Genomic DNA, 17,654 nt, shown 5'->3' on the forward strand with positions numbered 1-17,654 from the left:
TGACCCTCCCCTGTTCATGCTCTGTCTCTCTCTGTCTCAAAAATAAATAAAAACATTAAAAAAAATTTAAAAAATAAAATAAAAAATAAAAAATAAATAAAAATAAAGGCAAGGTCCATTTTTAGTTAATGTTGTATAAGGTGTAAAAATTAGATCAAGTTTCTTTTGTGTATGTGTGTGCCTATGGATGTCCTAATGCTCCAGCATCATTTGTTGCAAAGGTTCTCTTGCCTCCATCAAATTATTTTTTGCACTTCTGTAAAAAAAAAAAAAAAAAATTCAGTTGGACATGTTTACATAGGTCTATTTTCTGCGTTTATATTCTGATTAATCTCTATGTGTATCCCTTTACCAATACCAATCTTGATTACTGGGGCTGAATGTAGTAGGCTGAATGGTGGCTCCCAAAAAGACATGATCACATCCTAACCCCCAGAACCCACGAATATCCCCTTATAAAGCAAAAGGGTAATATTACATTATATGACAAAAGAGGTCATTAAGTTAAGGATCTTGACAGGAAGTTTCCAGTGAAACATCTGGGCCTGAAGATTTCTTTCGGGGGAGATTTTTAATTACAAATGCATAGGGTTAACAACGCTAGGGCTATTCAAATGATCTATTTTATATTAGGTAAGTTGGGGTAGTTTGTGTTTTTCAAGGAATTGGTCTATTTCATCTCAGCTGTCAGATTTATGTGTATAGAGCAGTTGATAGTATTCCCTTCTTACCCTTTTGATGCCTGCAGGGTCTGTAATGATATCCCATTTCATTCCTCACGTGGACCATTTGTCTTTTTTCTCCTTTGTCAGTCTTTGTAGAGGTTTGTCAATTTTATTGATCTTTTCAAAGAATCGTCTCTTTTTTTAATTGACTTCCTCTATTATTTTGCTTCCAATTTCATTGATTTCTGCTCTAACCTCTATTCCTTCCTCTTTCCTGTATGCTGTGGATCTATTTTGCTCTTCTTTTCCTAGGTCTTGAGGTGAAAGGTTAGGTGATTATCTGAGAATTTTCCTCTTTTCTAACCAATGCATAACTATAAATTTTCCCTCCACTCTGCCTTAGCTGTGTCCTACAAATTATAACATGCTATTAAAATTTGTATTTTAGTTTTCAGTCAGCTCATTTTTATTGTTGTTAAAATAATGTATTTTTATTGTTCTTCAGTTAATTTTTTTTTTTTAATTTCCCTTGAGACTTCCTCTTTAATACATGGGCTATATATACGTATGTTGTCTAGTCTCACATACCTGTTCTCTTTTTGCTACAGATTTCTAGTTTGAGTCTATTGTGATTGCAGAACACACTCTGAGTGATTTCTATTCTTTTATTTTTTAAAAATGTTTGTTTACTTTTTTATAATTTTGTTTTTATTATTACATTTCTTTATTTTTTTTTTAATTTTTTTTTCCAACGTTTATTTATTTTTGGGACAGAGAGAGACAGAGCATGAACGGGGGAGGGGCAGAGAGAGAGGGAGACACAGAATCGGAAACAGGCTCCAGGTTCTGAGCCATCAGCCCAGAGCCTGACGCAGGGCTCGAACTCACGGACCGCGAGATCGTGACCTGGCTGAAGTCGGACGCTTAACCGACTGCGCCACCCAGGCGCCCCTACATTTCTTTATTTTTGAGAGGCAGAGAGAGACAGAGCATGAGTGGGGGAGGGGAAGAGAGAGAGGGAGACACAGAATCTGAAGCAGGCTCCAGGCTCTAAGCCATCAGCCCAGAGCCCGATGCGGGGCTCAAACCCACGAACTGCGAGATCATGACCTGAGCTGAAGTTGGATCCTTAACCACCTCAGCCACCCAGGCGCCCTGATTTCTATTCTTTTAAATTTATTGAGGTTTGTTTTAGGGCCCAGGATATGATCTACCTAGGTATATTTTGTGGGCACTTGAAAAGAAAGTTTATTGTGCTTTGTTGGGTGGAATTCTATAAATGTTGATTGGATCCTGTGGTTGATGCTGTTGTTGAAGTTCCTCGACAACGTTGCTGATTTTCTGTCCACTTGCTCTATCAATTTTGAGAGGGTGTTGAAGTTTCCAGCTGTAGTTGTGGAACTGTTTATTTTTCCTTTCAGTTCTATCCACACATTCTGAAGCTCTGTTGTTTGGGTCATATACATTTAGGATTACTATGTCTTCTTGATGGATTGACCCTTTTATTATTAAATCAAGTCCTTCTCTGTGTCTGGAAATTTTCTTTGTTCTGAGTCGTCTTTTTCTGATCTATAGCTCTGCAGCTTTCTTGTGGTTGTCTGCATGATACTTTTTTTTTTCTATCCTTTTACTCTGTCTACATTAAAAAAATTTTTTTTAAATGTTTATTTATTTTTTAGAGAGAGACAGAGCGTGAGTGGGGAAGGAGCAGAGACAGAAGGAGATACAGATTCTGAAGCAGGCTCCAGGCTCTGAGCTGTCAGCACAGAGCCTGTTGCAGGGCTCGAACTCATGAACCATGAGATCATGACCTGAGCTGAAGTCGGACGCTTACCGACCGAGCCACCCAGGAACCCAACATTGTTATATTTAAAGGGAGTTTCTTGTAAATGACATATGCTTGGGCTGTTTTTAACCCACTCTGCCAATCCGTGTCTTTTAATTGGTGTATTTAGACCATTTATATTTTATAATTATTGGTATGTTGGGGCTTAAGTCTGCTATTTCATTTTTGGTGCTTAGCTGTTTTCTTTTTCCCACTATTCTATGGGGTTACTTGAGTAGTTTTTAGAATTCCATTTTGATTTATCTGTAGTGTTTTAAGTGTGTTTCTTTGTATGGCTTTTTAGTGTCTGCTCTGTGTGTTTGTGTGTGTGTATATGTATATACATACACAAGAATGTGTGTGCATATATATGTACATATGCAAGTATGTATATACATAAATATAAATAAATTTTATGTATATATATATATATATATATATATATATATATATATATATATGTAGTCTTATCATAGTTGACCAATGTCATCATTTTACCAGTTCAAGAAAAGTGTGGAAAGTTTGCCTATATCCCTTTACCCTGTTGCATATATTTATGTTAGGTATTTCTTCCTTATACATTAAGATACACATCAGACAGTGTTATGATCTTTTTTTCAACAACCAAATGTACTTTAGAAAACTCAGTATGAGAAGGGAAGCCAGTTGTATTTATCCATATTTTTGCTTACCACGTTCTTTTTTTCTGATGTTCCAAGATTTCTTTTATTGTTTCCTTTTTCCTTGGAGAATCTCATTTAGTCATTTTCTTAAGGTAATTTTCCACCAACAGATTGCCTCTGTGTTCCTTCACCTGGGAATGCTTTGATTTCTCCTTCACTCATGAGGAATACTTCCCCTGGGTATAGGATTCTGGATTAACAATTCTTTCAGCACGTGAAAAATGTTGTGCCATTTCCCTCTGGCCTCTTTGGTTTCTGATGAGACATTTGCTGTCATTCAAATTGTTTCCCCCTATAGTTAAGGTGCTTCTCCCTGCTTTCAATACTTCTTTAGTTTTCAGAAGCTTGACTATAATGCAAATGGTGCTGTTTCTCTAGGTTTACTGTGTTTGGAGTAGACTCAGTTTTTTGAATCTGTAGGTTTATGGATTTTGCCATATTGCAGGAGTTTTCAGCCATTATTTCCTTGGGTACTTTTTCAGCCCGGTCTTCTTTCTACCTGTCTTTTGAGTCTCCAATAACATGAATGTTGGATCTTCGTGAAGACCCACAGGTCTCTGAGGCTCTGCTCATTTTTTTTTTTCCAGCCTATTCTCTCTATTGCTCAGATTGAGTAATTTCTATTGTTCTGTCTCCAAGGTCATGGATTCTCTCCTCTGTCTCCTAGATGCTGCTACTGGGCTCATCCATTGAGTTTTTCATTTTAGTTTTTCACTATATTTTTTTATTTCTCAAAATTTCTAATTGCTTCTTCTTCTATTTCTTTGCTGAGACTTTCTGTTTTTTCACTTGTTTCAAGTGTATTCATAGTTGCTAGTTGAAACATTTTTATGATGAATGCTTCATAATCTCTGCCAGTTAACTCTAACATCTCTGCCATCTCAGTGTTGGCAACTGTTGAGTGTATTTTTTCATTCTATTTGGGCTCTGCCTGGTTCTTGATAGGACAATGATTTTTTAATGGAATCAGGACATTTTAGATAATATGTTATGAGACTCTGGATCTTACTTAAACCCTGTATGGCTTTTTCTGACCCCACTCCAGCCAGGGAAGGGAGTGCTGCCTCATTACTGCCAGGTGGGGGTGAAAGTGCAGGTTTGCACTTGGCCTTCTTGACTTCCAAGCTGAGACGCTCCTCATGACTGCTGGGAGAGAATGGGAGTTCCAGCACCCCCACTGATAACTTCCCTGTTTGGGAAAGAAAAGAGTAACTGAAATCCACTCCTACCCCTCTCTACTCACTGACACTGCCTTAAATTCAAGAATTTGTCATTTCTTGCCTAACTTGGGACGGTTAATTTATAAATGGACCCTTCTGCTTTGATGTCACTTCTCTTTAATTCTTCCTCCACAATGCTTCCGGAGGGATCTTGAAAAAGCATAAATCCAGTTATCACATTCCCCTACTTTTAAAATACTTTCATGGGGTACCTGGGCAGCTCAGGCGGTTAAGTGTCAGACTCTTGATCTCAGCTCAGGTCACGATCTCATGGTTCATGAGTTCAAGCCTCACATCAGGTTCCTTCTGATGGCATGGAGACTGCTTGGGATTCTATCTCTCCTTCTGTCTCTCTCTCTCTCAAAATAAATAGATAAAAAAAATCCTTTCATGAATCCCTGTACCCTCCAGAATAAAATCCAAAACAAAGAGAAGCCTTCAGGATGTGGTCCCCACCAAATTCTAGCACCATCTCGCTCTACTATAGCCCCCTGCACCCCAGCCACATCAAACTACTTGTCCCTGACAGAACTGAAGGAAAAAGAGGACAAAAGAAAAAATACCACAATCACTTTCTCCTCTTATTTCTTCCCTCAATAATCTCCTGCCATTCCTCCTACTGACTGAACCCAACCGGAAACAATGAGCCACAGGGCAAGAGAGTCTGGGTGAAACCCTCCATGGGGATCAGTACCAAGCCACAGACCCAGGGAAGGCAGTCAGGTGAAGAATAACTAGCACATTTGACTTCAAGCCAAGGTAAGTCCTAGAGTGGCTATAAACCAAAGATTTTATCTTGCCAAATGCCATTCTCATCCCATGAGATCCTGAAATTTTCTGACAAGCGTTCATCAGTGTGTGAGTACCAGCATCCCAGACCTCAATTCAAATAATATTAAATGTGTTCTACAAAATTCCATTTTTATTTTATGGTTAGAGCCATGGACAGAGTGCTTTGCTCTCTATGGTTTCAAAATTCTTCATAGTTCAAAAAGGAATTAGATAATTATACCCAGGGTCAGAATCTGGTGAGTGGTATAATACAGATGGTTAAATACATGCCCAACTATTCTCACTGACCAAAACATCTTTTCATCCCACTTACAATAGCCATTTCTTAGGATGTGAAATGTTTTTATGATTTTCAGGCGGAAAAAAGAGTTCTTTTTTAGCAGAATGACTTAAATCTACCCAATGGGTTTTAAACAAATTGATATGTTTGCCATTATGTATAGTTATAAGCTTCATAATTGCTGCTAGAATCTGTAAGCAGAGGAACTTGTACTATATGCTTTGGATACCATTAAGCAAATATAAAAAATAGATTTTAAAAATAACTTTTAATATTTAAAAAGAATATGAAGTATTTACACTCTCAATAAATTCGAAAGCCAGATTTTTAGACCGGATTCACCCAGGTGTGACCTAATAGCCTCCACAGTTGTGTGTCACGTGCTTTTCTCCCTTCCCTCCCCAGGGCCTCTCCAGTGCTGTAGCGTGGGGGTGCCATGAGAAACCACTCCAAGTCCAACCGTGCATAACTCAGAAGTGAACACGGTTGGCGAACTTTTGACTAGGGACATGGGAGCTATGGATAAATGCCCCATTTCACCCCCCAGATTAATGGTTCGTGGAACCAAAGAAATCTTCATCCGCGGCGGTGGCGATGTTTGGGGAACACCTCCCCATATTGGTGCCTCCTGCCTTTTACCCCTCTTCCTTGCTTTTCTTCACATTCTCCAGCCGAATGCTGATTTTCAAGTCTTTGTCTCAGGCTCTGCTTTCTGAAGTACCTTAGCCAGGACACCTCAACTTCAACCATGCTTCAGTTTTCTCCTTTCCCACATTAATCTGGCAAGCTTGTGTTGTTTTAATCAGTCCTGCTCAGAGCTTGTGAAAGGAACACTGACCTTTAACTGTCTCTCGCAGAAAACCCAGTGTTCTCGTAGTCACTGATAGAAAGAAGGTTCTGCCCTCATTTTTTATCATCATCTCCCCCTTCTTTTTTCCCCCTTTGATCCAACTTCAGATAGAAAGAATAAGTGAAAGTTAAGTTTAATGAAACAAAATTTTCAAGGCCAGTTTTGTAAAATAAAATAAAATAAAAAACACCAAAACAGAGATTTTCAGTATTATAAAATATCCATACAGTTCCTATAAGGTTGATTTAATAAGATCTGATCTATATTTCCCAAATCAAATTTTGGAACCAGAGTCAGATATTTGAATCTAGACTGTGTCCTTGTATCTGCTTAAGAGTTCTACAAGGAACCTATCAGAAGAAAGGTTTTTAAAAATGCAAAACAATTTAAATTCCATCTATTCCACCCCTGGAAAGTGTACTGCTACATTTCTTTGTGATTAGAATAAATTACCCAAGCAAACCTATGCTCTTGTTACTACTGCTATGTAACAAAATGACCTAATGCTATGTAACAAATGACCTCAGTGGCTTACTGTGGCCATTTTATTTTGCTCTCGATTTTACACGTCGGGAATTGGGGAAGGGTTTAGCTGGGTAGTTCTCGTCTGAAGGTTGCTGTGTGGTTGTAGTCAGATGGTTGTGCCGCTGTCATCCAAGAGCTCAACGGGGCCATGGCTGTCTAAGATGAAGCATTCACAAGGCTAGCAGCAGTTGACATTGTCTGTCAACTGGGAGCTCAGCCAAGACTGTCTACCAGAGCGGCGACATTCAGCCTAGTAGGAGAGGGGAGCTTCTCACCTGATGGCACAGAAAGCATTCCGAGAAAACCAGGCAGAAAGCACTCCAGAAAACCGTTGCCCCGCCTCCAACGTCACACAGCGTCGCTTCTGCTTCGTTTTACTGATTACAAACAGGTCACCAAGACCAGCCCAGATTTTAAAGGAGGAGACAAAGACTCCATCTCTAGTGGGGAAAAATGTCAAAGAACTTGAGGGCAAGTTTTTAAACGATGTTAGATGATGTTTACTCGTGAAGTTCTAAGGAAAGAGATTGCATTCATGACCAATCATACAAGGGAAGTTTCAGAGGCCAAGATAGGGTATAGATGAAAGGACTGGTTCATCTCTCTTCTTAATAGACCTCAGAACCTCAAAAGACCTGGGCACTGCATTCCAGGATGCTTCTCCCAACCTTCTCTCCCTCTTACTTCGCTCAGGATTAGACGCATGCCTCTCCCAGCCATTCTGGCTATTTCCTTTCAAATAGGTGTTTCCTCGAATAAAATCCTTACATGTTAATGAGTTATGAGTTAATGAGTTGAGTTGAGATGAGATGTGTTCTCTTTTTGAAAAAAGAGAATCTCTTTTTGTATTGCAAACCTACAGACAGAAATCAGAATTCTTAAGAAAGATCAGAGAAAGAACAAAGTGAAAGTTGTATTTAAAACCTTCTCATCCTGGGGGGCGCCTGGGTGGCTCAGTAGATGAAACATCCGATTTCGGCTCGGGTCATGGTCTTGCATTTTGTGGGTTCAAGTCCTACAACGGGCTCTCTGCTGTCAGCACGAAGTCCACTTCAGATCCTCTGTCCCCCTCTCTCTCTGCCCCTCCCCTGCTCAAGCACACACTCTTTCTCTCTCTCAAAAATACACATTAAAAAAAACCAAACCTCATTCTGTAGAAAAGCTTTAGCAAAGATTATAAAAGTCAAATACATTAAGTACATATCAACTCTCAATATATAATTCAGCAGGCCTCAACATAATCATAAGTAAATTTTTGTTTTCTCATTCCTAGTTAAAATCTCGTATTGTGGATAAATCAAGACTTATCCCTTTTACATTTAAAGACTTACTGCATCTAAGAGCTGAATTTAGCACTAGTCTGGGTCCTCCAAAAAGCACACACCAAGAGCAGATTAACATGTAAGGATTTTACTTGAGGAAACACCTATTTGAAAGGAAATAGAGAGACAGAATGGCTGGGAGAGGCATCTAATCCTGAGTGAAGTAAGAGGGAGAGAAGGTTGGGAGAAGCATCCTGGAATGTTGTGCACCCTAAGGAAGGTTTGGCAAAGCTGGTCAGGGAGTCCTTGAGCCAAAGTCAGCCTATAGAAGAGATGTCTCCCAGGACAACTGCCTTAGTATCCTGCTGCATCCAGTCAGTGGTGGGGAGCACCCTGTGGGAGGTATGCTGTACCTAAGCACCGTGATAAATTTCAGAGTGCAGCAGCTGGGGTCTTTGGTGAATTTTGTTCCTTGTAAAAAGAGGTCTGCAAAGGCATGTTCTCGTGACTGCCACATTGGCCATCACCTGAATAATGCACACAGCTAGAGCTATTCAAACACCTAGCAAGCAGCAGAAAGGGGCTGTCCATTTGTAAGCACACAAAGCATTTCCCCTGAGGGAAATGTACAAAACTAAGAAAGCATGTGTGCACTGAAATTCCCCATGGTTAATTCCAATACCCATCTCCTCTTTCTCTTTATTGCTCTAAATATTTCCTTTGACCATTCCTTAGGAATCCTTGCTTTTACTTCTGGGTGCTTGGGCTGTCATGCATGAGGGCTTGGGAGACAAGTGGGAGACTGTGCAGCATGCGCACTGAAAGAAGTCTCTGGGTTCTCCGTTGCCCTGCAAACTAATATAAATGCTGATGCTAATTAACGCTGCTACTTTCTGCTAGTGCCTGGGAGTGTTTTTCACAGGGCTCTGAGCAGTTGAATATCAACAATTTCTGGACTTACTTTGTGTAACTTAGTTGGAAAATTTCAGGTGCAACAAATCCTAGGGTGATGACCAAGGAAATAAAATAGCAGAATCAAATCCAGGGGATATGAAAGAGAAGTAAGTTAGCAGGCCCTGGTGAGGGACTCCGTACAAAGGTGAAAAAAACGTGAAAATGACTCACATTTTTACCTGAAGTATTAGAAAATGGTTGTGGACTAAATTGTTGCAGACAGCTCATTTCAAATCTTCATTAAGTACCTATGCATCTCAACCAAAGAAAGCACTCTTTGACACCAGTCTCGAAAAAGGTGAGAGAGGAGACTTATTTGTCAGAAGTGGTAGAGAAAAAGGAAAGGATACATGGGCATCAGTCACCTCCCCACCTCCCCAACCTGATTTCCCTCCCCTAGATCGAAAGCAGTTTCAGGAACTGGGTTGTCTCTCTCAAGACAGATATGCCTGGTGAGAGACAGGACGCTAATGGCCCATTTCAGACCATGATTTAGTCATTGTAGACCTGTTTTCAGGTGCTGGGCTTGTTCTTAGCTGGGAAGTTGGCTTGGCTACAAAAGAATCCACTTAAGGAGCACATTGTATGCCACAGCAGCACCCACCTCCTGAGTAGAGACACCAATGTTAGTTACCCTGTTGCGTTCCACAGGTCACCTCCCAGTAACACCTACCCATTATGGCAAGGTCTGATTTTCACTGGTGCCCTCAGAAGGGAGAGGAGCTTTCTTTCAACGGCTCAAGTTCTTTCTCTTAACCTAGAATGGGGAAAAATACAAATAGTAGAAATAAAAACATATTGGCTGGCTAGATTGTACTTAACTCGGACAAATCACCACCAGTTATAATATACAGCATGTTTTAGGAGGGAGGTGAGAGTGAAGGCAGTGAGACCAGCTGATTTTCCCACAAATTATTTCATGTTTGGTTTGAGGATCGAGTAAATAATAATACAAATACATGTAATGACGTCTTACTGCATCCAAAGTGGACAAAATTGCTGTCATGCCCTGATGCTTGAAATTACAGCATTTTACATTTTAGAGAAAACTGCCTTGTTTTTATCATTTTCCACTTTTGTTTGCAAATAAAAGTCTGCAGCTGTTCTTTGTAAGCGTGTCTTTGTATTTGACTGGGAGGTGGGAGGGAGGAAAGGTCCCAACTTCTGATTTAAAATTTTTTTTTTCAACGTTTATTTATTTTTGGGACAGAGAGAGACAGAGCATGAACGGGGGAGGGGCAGAGAGAGAGGGAGACACAGAATCGGAAACAGGCTCCAGGCTCTGAGCCATCAGCCCAGAGCCTGACGCGGGGCTCGAACTCACGGCCCGCGAGATCGTGACCTGGCTGAAGTCGGACGCTTAACCGACTGCGCCACCCAGGCGCCCCCAACTTCTGATTTTAAAACAGAAAATCCCACATCCTGGGGAACTCCTCAGCACTGGTCATGCTGTCAGGGCCTCTTTCTGAATGTAGATGGGTGTAACACGAACTGCATTGCAGGTCTGAGATGAGATTATTGGTGATGTAAGCACCTGAACCTGCGTTAACAGTGGCCACTAGACACAGGTGGCTACTGAGCACTTAAAACGTGGCTTACCCGGGAATGAGGAACTGAATTTTAAGCTTTATTTCATTTTAATTGAATTTTACATTTAAAAATTGATAGTTGTTTTTGGAAAATCATTTTTGAAATAACTTGAGCATGTGAATCTACTTTTTCAGTTGTAAATTTAATGAACGTTAAATACAGATTAGGTATTTGCGATGAAAATTTGCCTTCCAAGTAGACATTTACACCATGAGCAAGCCACACCTCGCATCTTGAACTTAGTTCGGAAAAAAAAAGGTAAAATGTCTTGAATTTCGTATGAGTATTTTGAAGAGACTGCATTCAATAAAACACATTAAAATAAATTTCAGCAGTTTCTTTGTACTTTTTCAAAAAGCGGCTGCTGTAAAATTTTAAATTACAAGGGGTTCATTTTATTTCTAGTGGACAGCAATGACCTAGACGGCCTGGCAAATAGGAAAAGCCCCCCAAACGGCGGCTTTTACTATCATGAGCGTAAGAATTTGGAACGAGAATCTGATTCCTTTGTGAAGATTAGCAGTGTTTAACACCTAACGTTGGGAGTTACTCATCCCGATTACATTGTATCGTATCCGTATCTGGTTTCGTAAACCCTTCACGATCTTTTTTTTTTTTTTTCTTGGCAACATGGAGGACTAGAAAAGAACAGTTCTGATGAAGACTAAAGGAATGGCGGGAGTAGTGGCAATGTAAGGGGAGGTTTTAGACTTGTCACTTCGGGTCTGGCGCCAGCCGTCCCGTTTCTGGATTAGCCAAACCAGTGCGTGCCCCATGGCGGCTCCCAACACCTGCGACTGACCTCGCCGTGCAAACCTGCGGCCTTTCCCGGAAGCTTTTCAGCTTCTCCCCAAAGGAGAAACGCCTGGAGTCCGCGAGGCTCCGGCGCCTCCCGGACCCTGCGCTCCGGGAGCCGAGGCCGGGAGAGGACACTCGCGGAGGCGGACACGCCGCGACGGGGCCCCGGGGCGACGCGGCCCGGCGCCTGCCTGCAGGCCAGGCAGGGACAGCAGCTGCCGGACGGTGAGCCACCGCGGAAGGCGGCCGCACTCGGAGCCCGAGACGCCAGGCGCGCGGCGGGCACACAGCGGGCAGGCGCGCCGAGGCCGGAGGCGAGTTCCACGCCCCTTTCGAATCCCCGAGCGGGGCTGATGACGAACACAGGGCGCGACGGCGCACACACCGCCCCGCGCTCGCACGACGGTGCGTGCAGGGAGCGCGAGGGAGCCCCGGGCCGTCACCGGCGCGACCAGCGTTCCGCCTCCTCCGCTCCCTGCGCTCCCGCCACCTCGGCAACTCGGCGCCCGCCTCCCGCCTCCGTCCGCGGCCTCCGCCGCAGCGAGGCTCCCGGCCTCGCTCCTGTCTCTTTAAATGGTGGGGCCAACGGGCCGCCCCTGCAGCTGCTGCCTGGGTGGCCCCGCGCGCCGCTATTGAGGGGCGAACCAAGATGGCGGCGGCTTTGGCTTCGTGAGGAAGACGGAAGAGGCGGTGGCAGCGGCGAAGGGAGAGGGACTTCCAGGAGCCAGGAGCGCTCGTGCGCTTGGGGCCTCTCGCAGTCTCCCGCGCAGTGGTAGCAGTTGTAACAGGAGCAGGCAACCCTCGGCTGGGGACATCTGAAGCAGGGGAGCGGAGCGGAGCCACTGGCTGCGGTGGCAGGGCCAGGTATAAGGAAGGAAAACATGGCGGCGGCGGCCTGAGGAGGCGGCGGCGGCGCGGGAAGCGGCTTCGCGGAGATCATGGCGGAGGCGGGAGCAGGGCAGTGACCGGCGCCTCGAGTTCCTATCGCATCGGGGCGGGAGGCTGCGAAGCGCTGCGCGCCCCTGTCGGGGCGGCCGGGCTCGCCGGGCCTGGACAATAGCGCCGAGGAGTCGGAGGCGAGGAAAGGCCGGGGCCCAGAGCTCGGGCCCGGGAGCGGGCCATGCGGGCGGCCCCGCGGCCCCGCAGCGGCCAGCGGCGGCAGTGAGGCTCGGGCGTCCTCCGCTTGCGGGCGTCCTCCTGCCTTGGCTCCCGCCTGTCCCGGCCCCCCTTCCTGGGCGACGCCAGCGGGGCCTCTGCCCCGGCCCCCGGGCGGCACGATGACCGACACCCGGCGGCGGGTGAAGGTTTACACGCTCAACGAGGACCGGCAGTGGGACGACCGGGGCACCGGGCATGTTTCGTCGGGCTACGTGGAGCGGCTGAAGGGCATGTCCCTGCTTGTCAGGGCCGAGAGCGATGGTAAGTGAAGCCCTTTGCGGCGGGACCCTTGCTTCCCCTCCCTCACCCCACCCCGGCCCTGGGCCACCTCCCTGGTTGGTTGGGGCTAATGCGAGAACGGAGGGGGCGACTGGGGCTGGGGGCGGCTGCCGCCCTCGGGGAGGACGGGCCACCAGCACCCCAGTCCTCCCGGAGCTAGCTGCACGGGGAGCGCTCGAAATGTCTTTTTCCTCCCAGCGCTTGGTAGCACTTGCGGGGACGAGGGGAGCCCAGCATGCTTGAACTGTGCTGCCTGGGCGTGTGGAGAGGTCGGGGGCCTAAGATCGGGAGCCCGGACTGTTCTTTTGCACTAGAGTGACCTTGAGAAAGGCACTGATTAATCCGATCTTCTGCCTTAGTTCACTCATCTGTAAAGCAGGCGTGAAACTTTCTCGGAGCGAAGAAAGTTCTTAGGTGTTTCAGTCTTTGGAGAACGTTTTGCTGTGCCCTTTTTTTTTTTTTTTTAAACTTTTCCTGCTACAGTTTTTTGATCGTGTTGCACGTTGGCAACACTGGTTCATGAATCTGGCAACTCTGCATTCGGCAGAGAAAATGCTGCTTTGCCGTGAGAAGATCGATTTGTGTTCCCCCAGTGTTGTCTTTTCCACAAATACAGATTTTTGTGTATTGTTTGTGTAAACTTCTTGTAAGCTTGGAATAATTTTATACGAGCTGTTTTTGTTTTTGATTGCTTAAATGTATATTCATTATTTGGTTCAATTAACAGGTGGGGAGAAATTGGCCAGTAACTTTAAAACCTTTTGAATCTGCCTTAGTGCCTGTGCTTCACATGTTTTGAAATAGCCCTCCAGGTCCCAGTTGTTTGAAAATAAGTGTTTCACCTTTTTCAAGACTTACTTTATTTAGGGATTGCCACTTCTCTCTGTGGCATAGCTTGGGTTTCACTTAAAATGTTCACGTCAGGTGAAAGTGTTTTCAAATTGTTTCTCCCGAATTTGAAAACTTGTTACATTAGTCTATAATTTCACTCTAGCTATTTATTAGGATTGTAGTTGTTCTGTATCAGAATTATTACAAACGCGTTTCAAGGAATTTTAATTGGACTTTCAACCCTGAACTCCCCATGCCATGAAAAACAAACAAGACTCACCCTTCTGTAATTGAACACTCAAGGGACATCGATTTTCAATTTGATTTGAAAAATTGTAATTTGGAGTTATATTGGCCACAGGTTATCTTTATAAGGCTACCCAGAATAGCCTAATTGGAGAGATTATTTCCTTTGGGAGGGATTTAAAGGATTTTGAATACATTGGGCATATTTTTCTGAGGCCTCTTATTTGCCTCTTAAAAATACAAGTTTGAATGTGTTAGCATGCTTTTGTGTGACTATCACATAGTCACCACTACTCAAACATCTCCTCCTTTGCATGTTTGGAAAACTTTTTACATAATGAGTTGAATGAATGGGCTTTGTAGGTTCAGTTAACTTCCAAATGAAACTGTGGGTAGATTTGAGGTCAATTCTTTGAAATCTCATAACTTAAAATAACATGTTTAACATTCACATCATGTATTTAATTGGACTCATTATGCAGAGTGTTTTGTTTAAAGTATTAAGTGTTTTTTTTTTTTTTTAATTTTTTTTCAACGTTTATTTATTTTTGGGACAGAGAGAGACAGAGCATGAATGGGGGAGGGGCAGAGAGAGAGGGAGACACAGAATCAGAAACAGGCTCCAGGCTCTGAGCCATCAGCCCAGAGCCTGACGCGGGGCTCAAACTCACGGACTGCGAGATCTTGACCTGGCTGAAGTCGGACGCTTAACCGACTGCGCCACCCAGGCGCCCCTTAAGTGTTATGTTTTAATGTCCTAATCCTAGGGAATCCTCCTGTTCTAATGTACTGATGTAGGGATCTGGTTGTTTCCCATTTTTATTTTTACCTCTTTGGAAATAGCCCCTAAACTCCCTTCCTCCCTTTGGAAAGCTTGGAACTCTGCAATAAAACAGGTTGAATGGCAAAAACAAAATGGTTTTAATTTTTATCCATTAGTTTTATTTATTTTTATTTATTGATAGAGAAAAAGCTGAACTAAATATAACTGATGTGCCTTTGTTAAATTTAAGATAAAGGAAAACTAAATCCAAAGAGTGGGTTTAGAAAATTCCAGCACACTTATGGAATAATGTCGTAAATAATCTCTAGTTTGGGGGCACCTGGGTGGTTCAGTCAGTTAAGCATCCCACTCTTGATTTCGGCTCAGGTCATGATGTCACAGTTTGTGGGATCGAGCCTTGCACCAGGCTTTGCACTGATAGTGCTGAGCCTGTTTGGGATTCTCTGTCTCCCTCTCTGCCCTCCCCAACTTGCACGTGCTCTATCTCAAAAATAAATAAATATTTAAAAAAAAAATTTAAATAATCCCTAGTTTGGTTAATGTTTTTTCTAATAGGAAAACTCCAAATAGGATTCAGAGTAAAAATTTATTGAGTACCTGCTATGTGCCAGAGACTGTTTACTTGTGTCATCTGGTGTAGGTACTATTATTAGCTATATTTTGCAGATGGGGAAACTGAGGCTCAGACAGCTAGCCTGTGGCTTGAGACTGTTATTATTTAATTATCATTAACTGTTTATAGTGTGTTTTAAATTCCCATTATTGCTGTCTACTTGCATTTGCTGCTTTATACTTACAGACTCAAAGCTTATTTCAAAGAACATAAAAAAAATTTTTAGCCTAAAGATATTTAAAACTATAGTTTATCTTCACGCCAGATGGAAGTTTTTATATGGACTGCTAATTTGGGTCATCCATTATTGTGTGCTTCTCCCATTCTCCATTATAGGATAATTGAGAATCTCTGTATTTATTGTGGTGAACAAAATGGAAAGTATTTCTGATTTTCCATAAAATGAGCCTTTTATCTTGTTAGAGGCCTTTATACACTACACCGAAAATCAGGAAGGCCACTTCTGAATGGAAGTACTTGTGGCCTCTCTGTTGACAGGGTGCATCTTTGTGTGTAAGTATGTGCCTTTCCCCTCTGAACTGAGTGGCTTGGCAAATCTGTAGGCCACCTTGCCTTGGAGGAAGGGATGTCCTGCAAGCTATCGAGCCCATTTTTTTAGGGGTTCCTTATTCGTTAGTTCATACTGGTAAAATACTTTGTACGAACACAACCCTTTCTTTAATGAAGATAGATTACTTCATTTCTCAGGTACCTGCAAAATTCCATCTAACAATAAAAATTACTTGGTATTGTGTTTTTTTTTCTTCTTTCAACTTCTGCTGTACCTGTTAAGTTGCTTGAAGTGAAGGTTAATAATGTCATCCCTTACCTTGCCCTCTCAGTTTATTATTTCAGATCATTCTAACGTCTTATTGTGGCTTTTACCACTTCCATCTTCCAATTTTAGAATTGATAAAAGAATTTGGAATTTCTCCACACAGTGAAGGATGTCTTTTTTACATAAAATCATATCCATGTTCTTTTTTTCTGGATTACTTGCCAAGCATCAAGAATAGTGTTCTTACATTTGGTTTTTACCTTAAGTTATATTAAGTAATTTTTACATCTCAAAATAGTTTCCCCTATTGTCTGACTTACCTATTTCAGAGTTTAGAAGGTTAAATTTTCAGTATTACTTGGGGCATGAAGAAAATGAGACGGGGAAGTGTTTTTGTCGAGGCAGAACTGCTACTGTGGCGAAAACTAGAATCCTGTACGTCTGCCTCTTGTAGAACGTGGTAGTAGGTAGTGGCTCACCCCCACTATAATTAGAAAAGGAGGTCAGAACACTTTAGGTGGAAAGCCTGTTTTGTTTTGTTTGGGCTGTTGTGGTGATTTGAACAGAGATAGTAACAGCATTTTTTTTTTCTCTCATAAATTAGTAAGTAGTATAGAATCTTGTGTACAGTTGGCATTCCAGATTTAGCTGCTAAGGAGAGCTCGGTATCAGTAGTGGGAGAAAGATTTCACTTTGAAAAGTCCATTTAAAGCCCCCTGTTTTTTTTTTTTTATGTAGACCTACTTTTGTAGAAAATCAGTAGGCCTAGGGTGAGCAAACCCTTATTTATCATCTGTTGTGGGTGGTAACTTCGACAGTTTGAAGTCCATCAGCTAGGTCGGGTATAGGTGATCGGGCTGGAGTGTAGTGAAAGTTTGACATAGGCGTGGAACCTCTTAATGTAATGCCACTATTTTTTCCCCCAGGCTTCATTTCAGTTTTTAAACGTCGTGTGTAACTTGAGCCACAAAATCAGGAGAGAGGGACTTGGAACACAGAATTGCTATAGGTTTAAAGTGTATGCTGCTGTCCTGTCTAGATGATATTTTGGACTTGAAATAACTCATTTTTGATGGTGTTTTATTTGCTCTAATGAAGCACAGTATTTAAGCTCCTGCCCTTAGTTTTGAGCATTAAGGACAGTATACCAGAGATGAGTAGATGTTAAACTGCTTACCGTGGAGTGACAGCTGGACCTGTTCATTCTGAAATCTTGAATTTATCCAAATCTAAACTGTTTCTTTTCTTTTCTTTTTTAAAATTTTTTTAATGTTTATTTATTTTTGAGAGAGACAGAGACAGAATGCGAGGTGGTTAGGGGCAGAGAGAGGGAGACACAGAATCCGAAGCAGGCTCCAGGCTCTGAGCTGTCAGCACAGAGCCCGACGCGGGGCTCGAACTCACGAGCTGTGAGATCATGACCTGAGCCAAAGTTGGACGCTCAACCGACTGAGCCACCCAGGCGCCCCTAAACTGTTTAACAACCTGAACTTGATTCGTTGGTTGATACTGAAAATAGAA

At 42.9% G+C, this 17,654-nt stretch overlaps 1 protein-coding gene across 2 annotated transcripts in view; it reads left to right on the top strand.

The window, feature by feature from the left end:
• The first annotated feature begins 12,379 nt into the window (after positions 1-12,379).
• PPP4R3A (protein phosphatase 4 regulatory subunit 3A) overlaps positions 12,380-17,654 on the top strand; it is a 38,724-nt gene continuing 33,449 nt past the window's right edge. For both annotated transcript variants that reach the window (XM_086708993.1, XM_025918875.2), the window contains exon 1: positions 12,380-12,863. In XM_086708993.1, coding sequence (XP_086565119.1) covers positions 12,722-12,863 — 142 coding nt within the window. In that variant the 5' untranslated portion in view covers positions 12,380-12,721. The remainder of the gene's footprint in view (positions 12,864-17,654) is intronic.

The sequence above is a fragment of the Puma concolor genome, chromosome B3 (genome assembly GCF_028749965.1).
Source record: "Puma concolor isolate L17-30 chromosome B3, mPumCon1.1.hap2, whole genome shotgun sequence".
NCBI classification, from domain to species: Eukaryota; Metazoa; Chordata; class Mammalia; order Carnivora; family Felidae; genus Puma; species Puma concolor.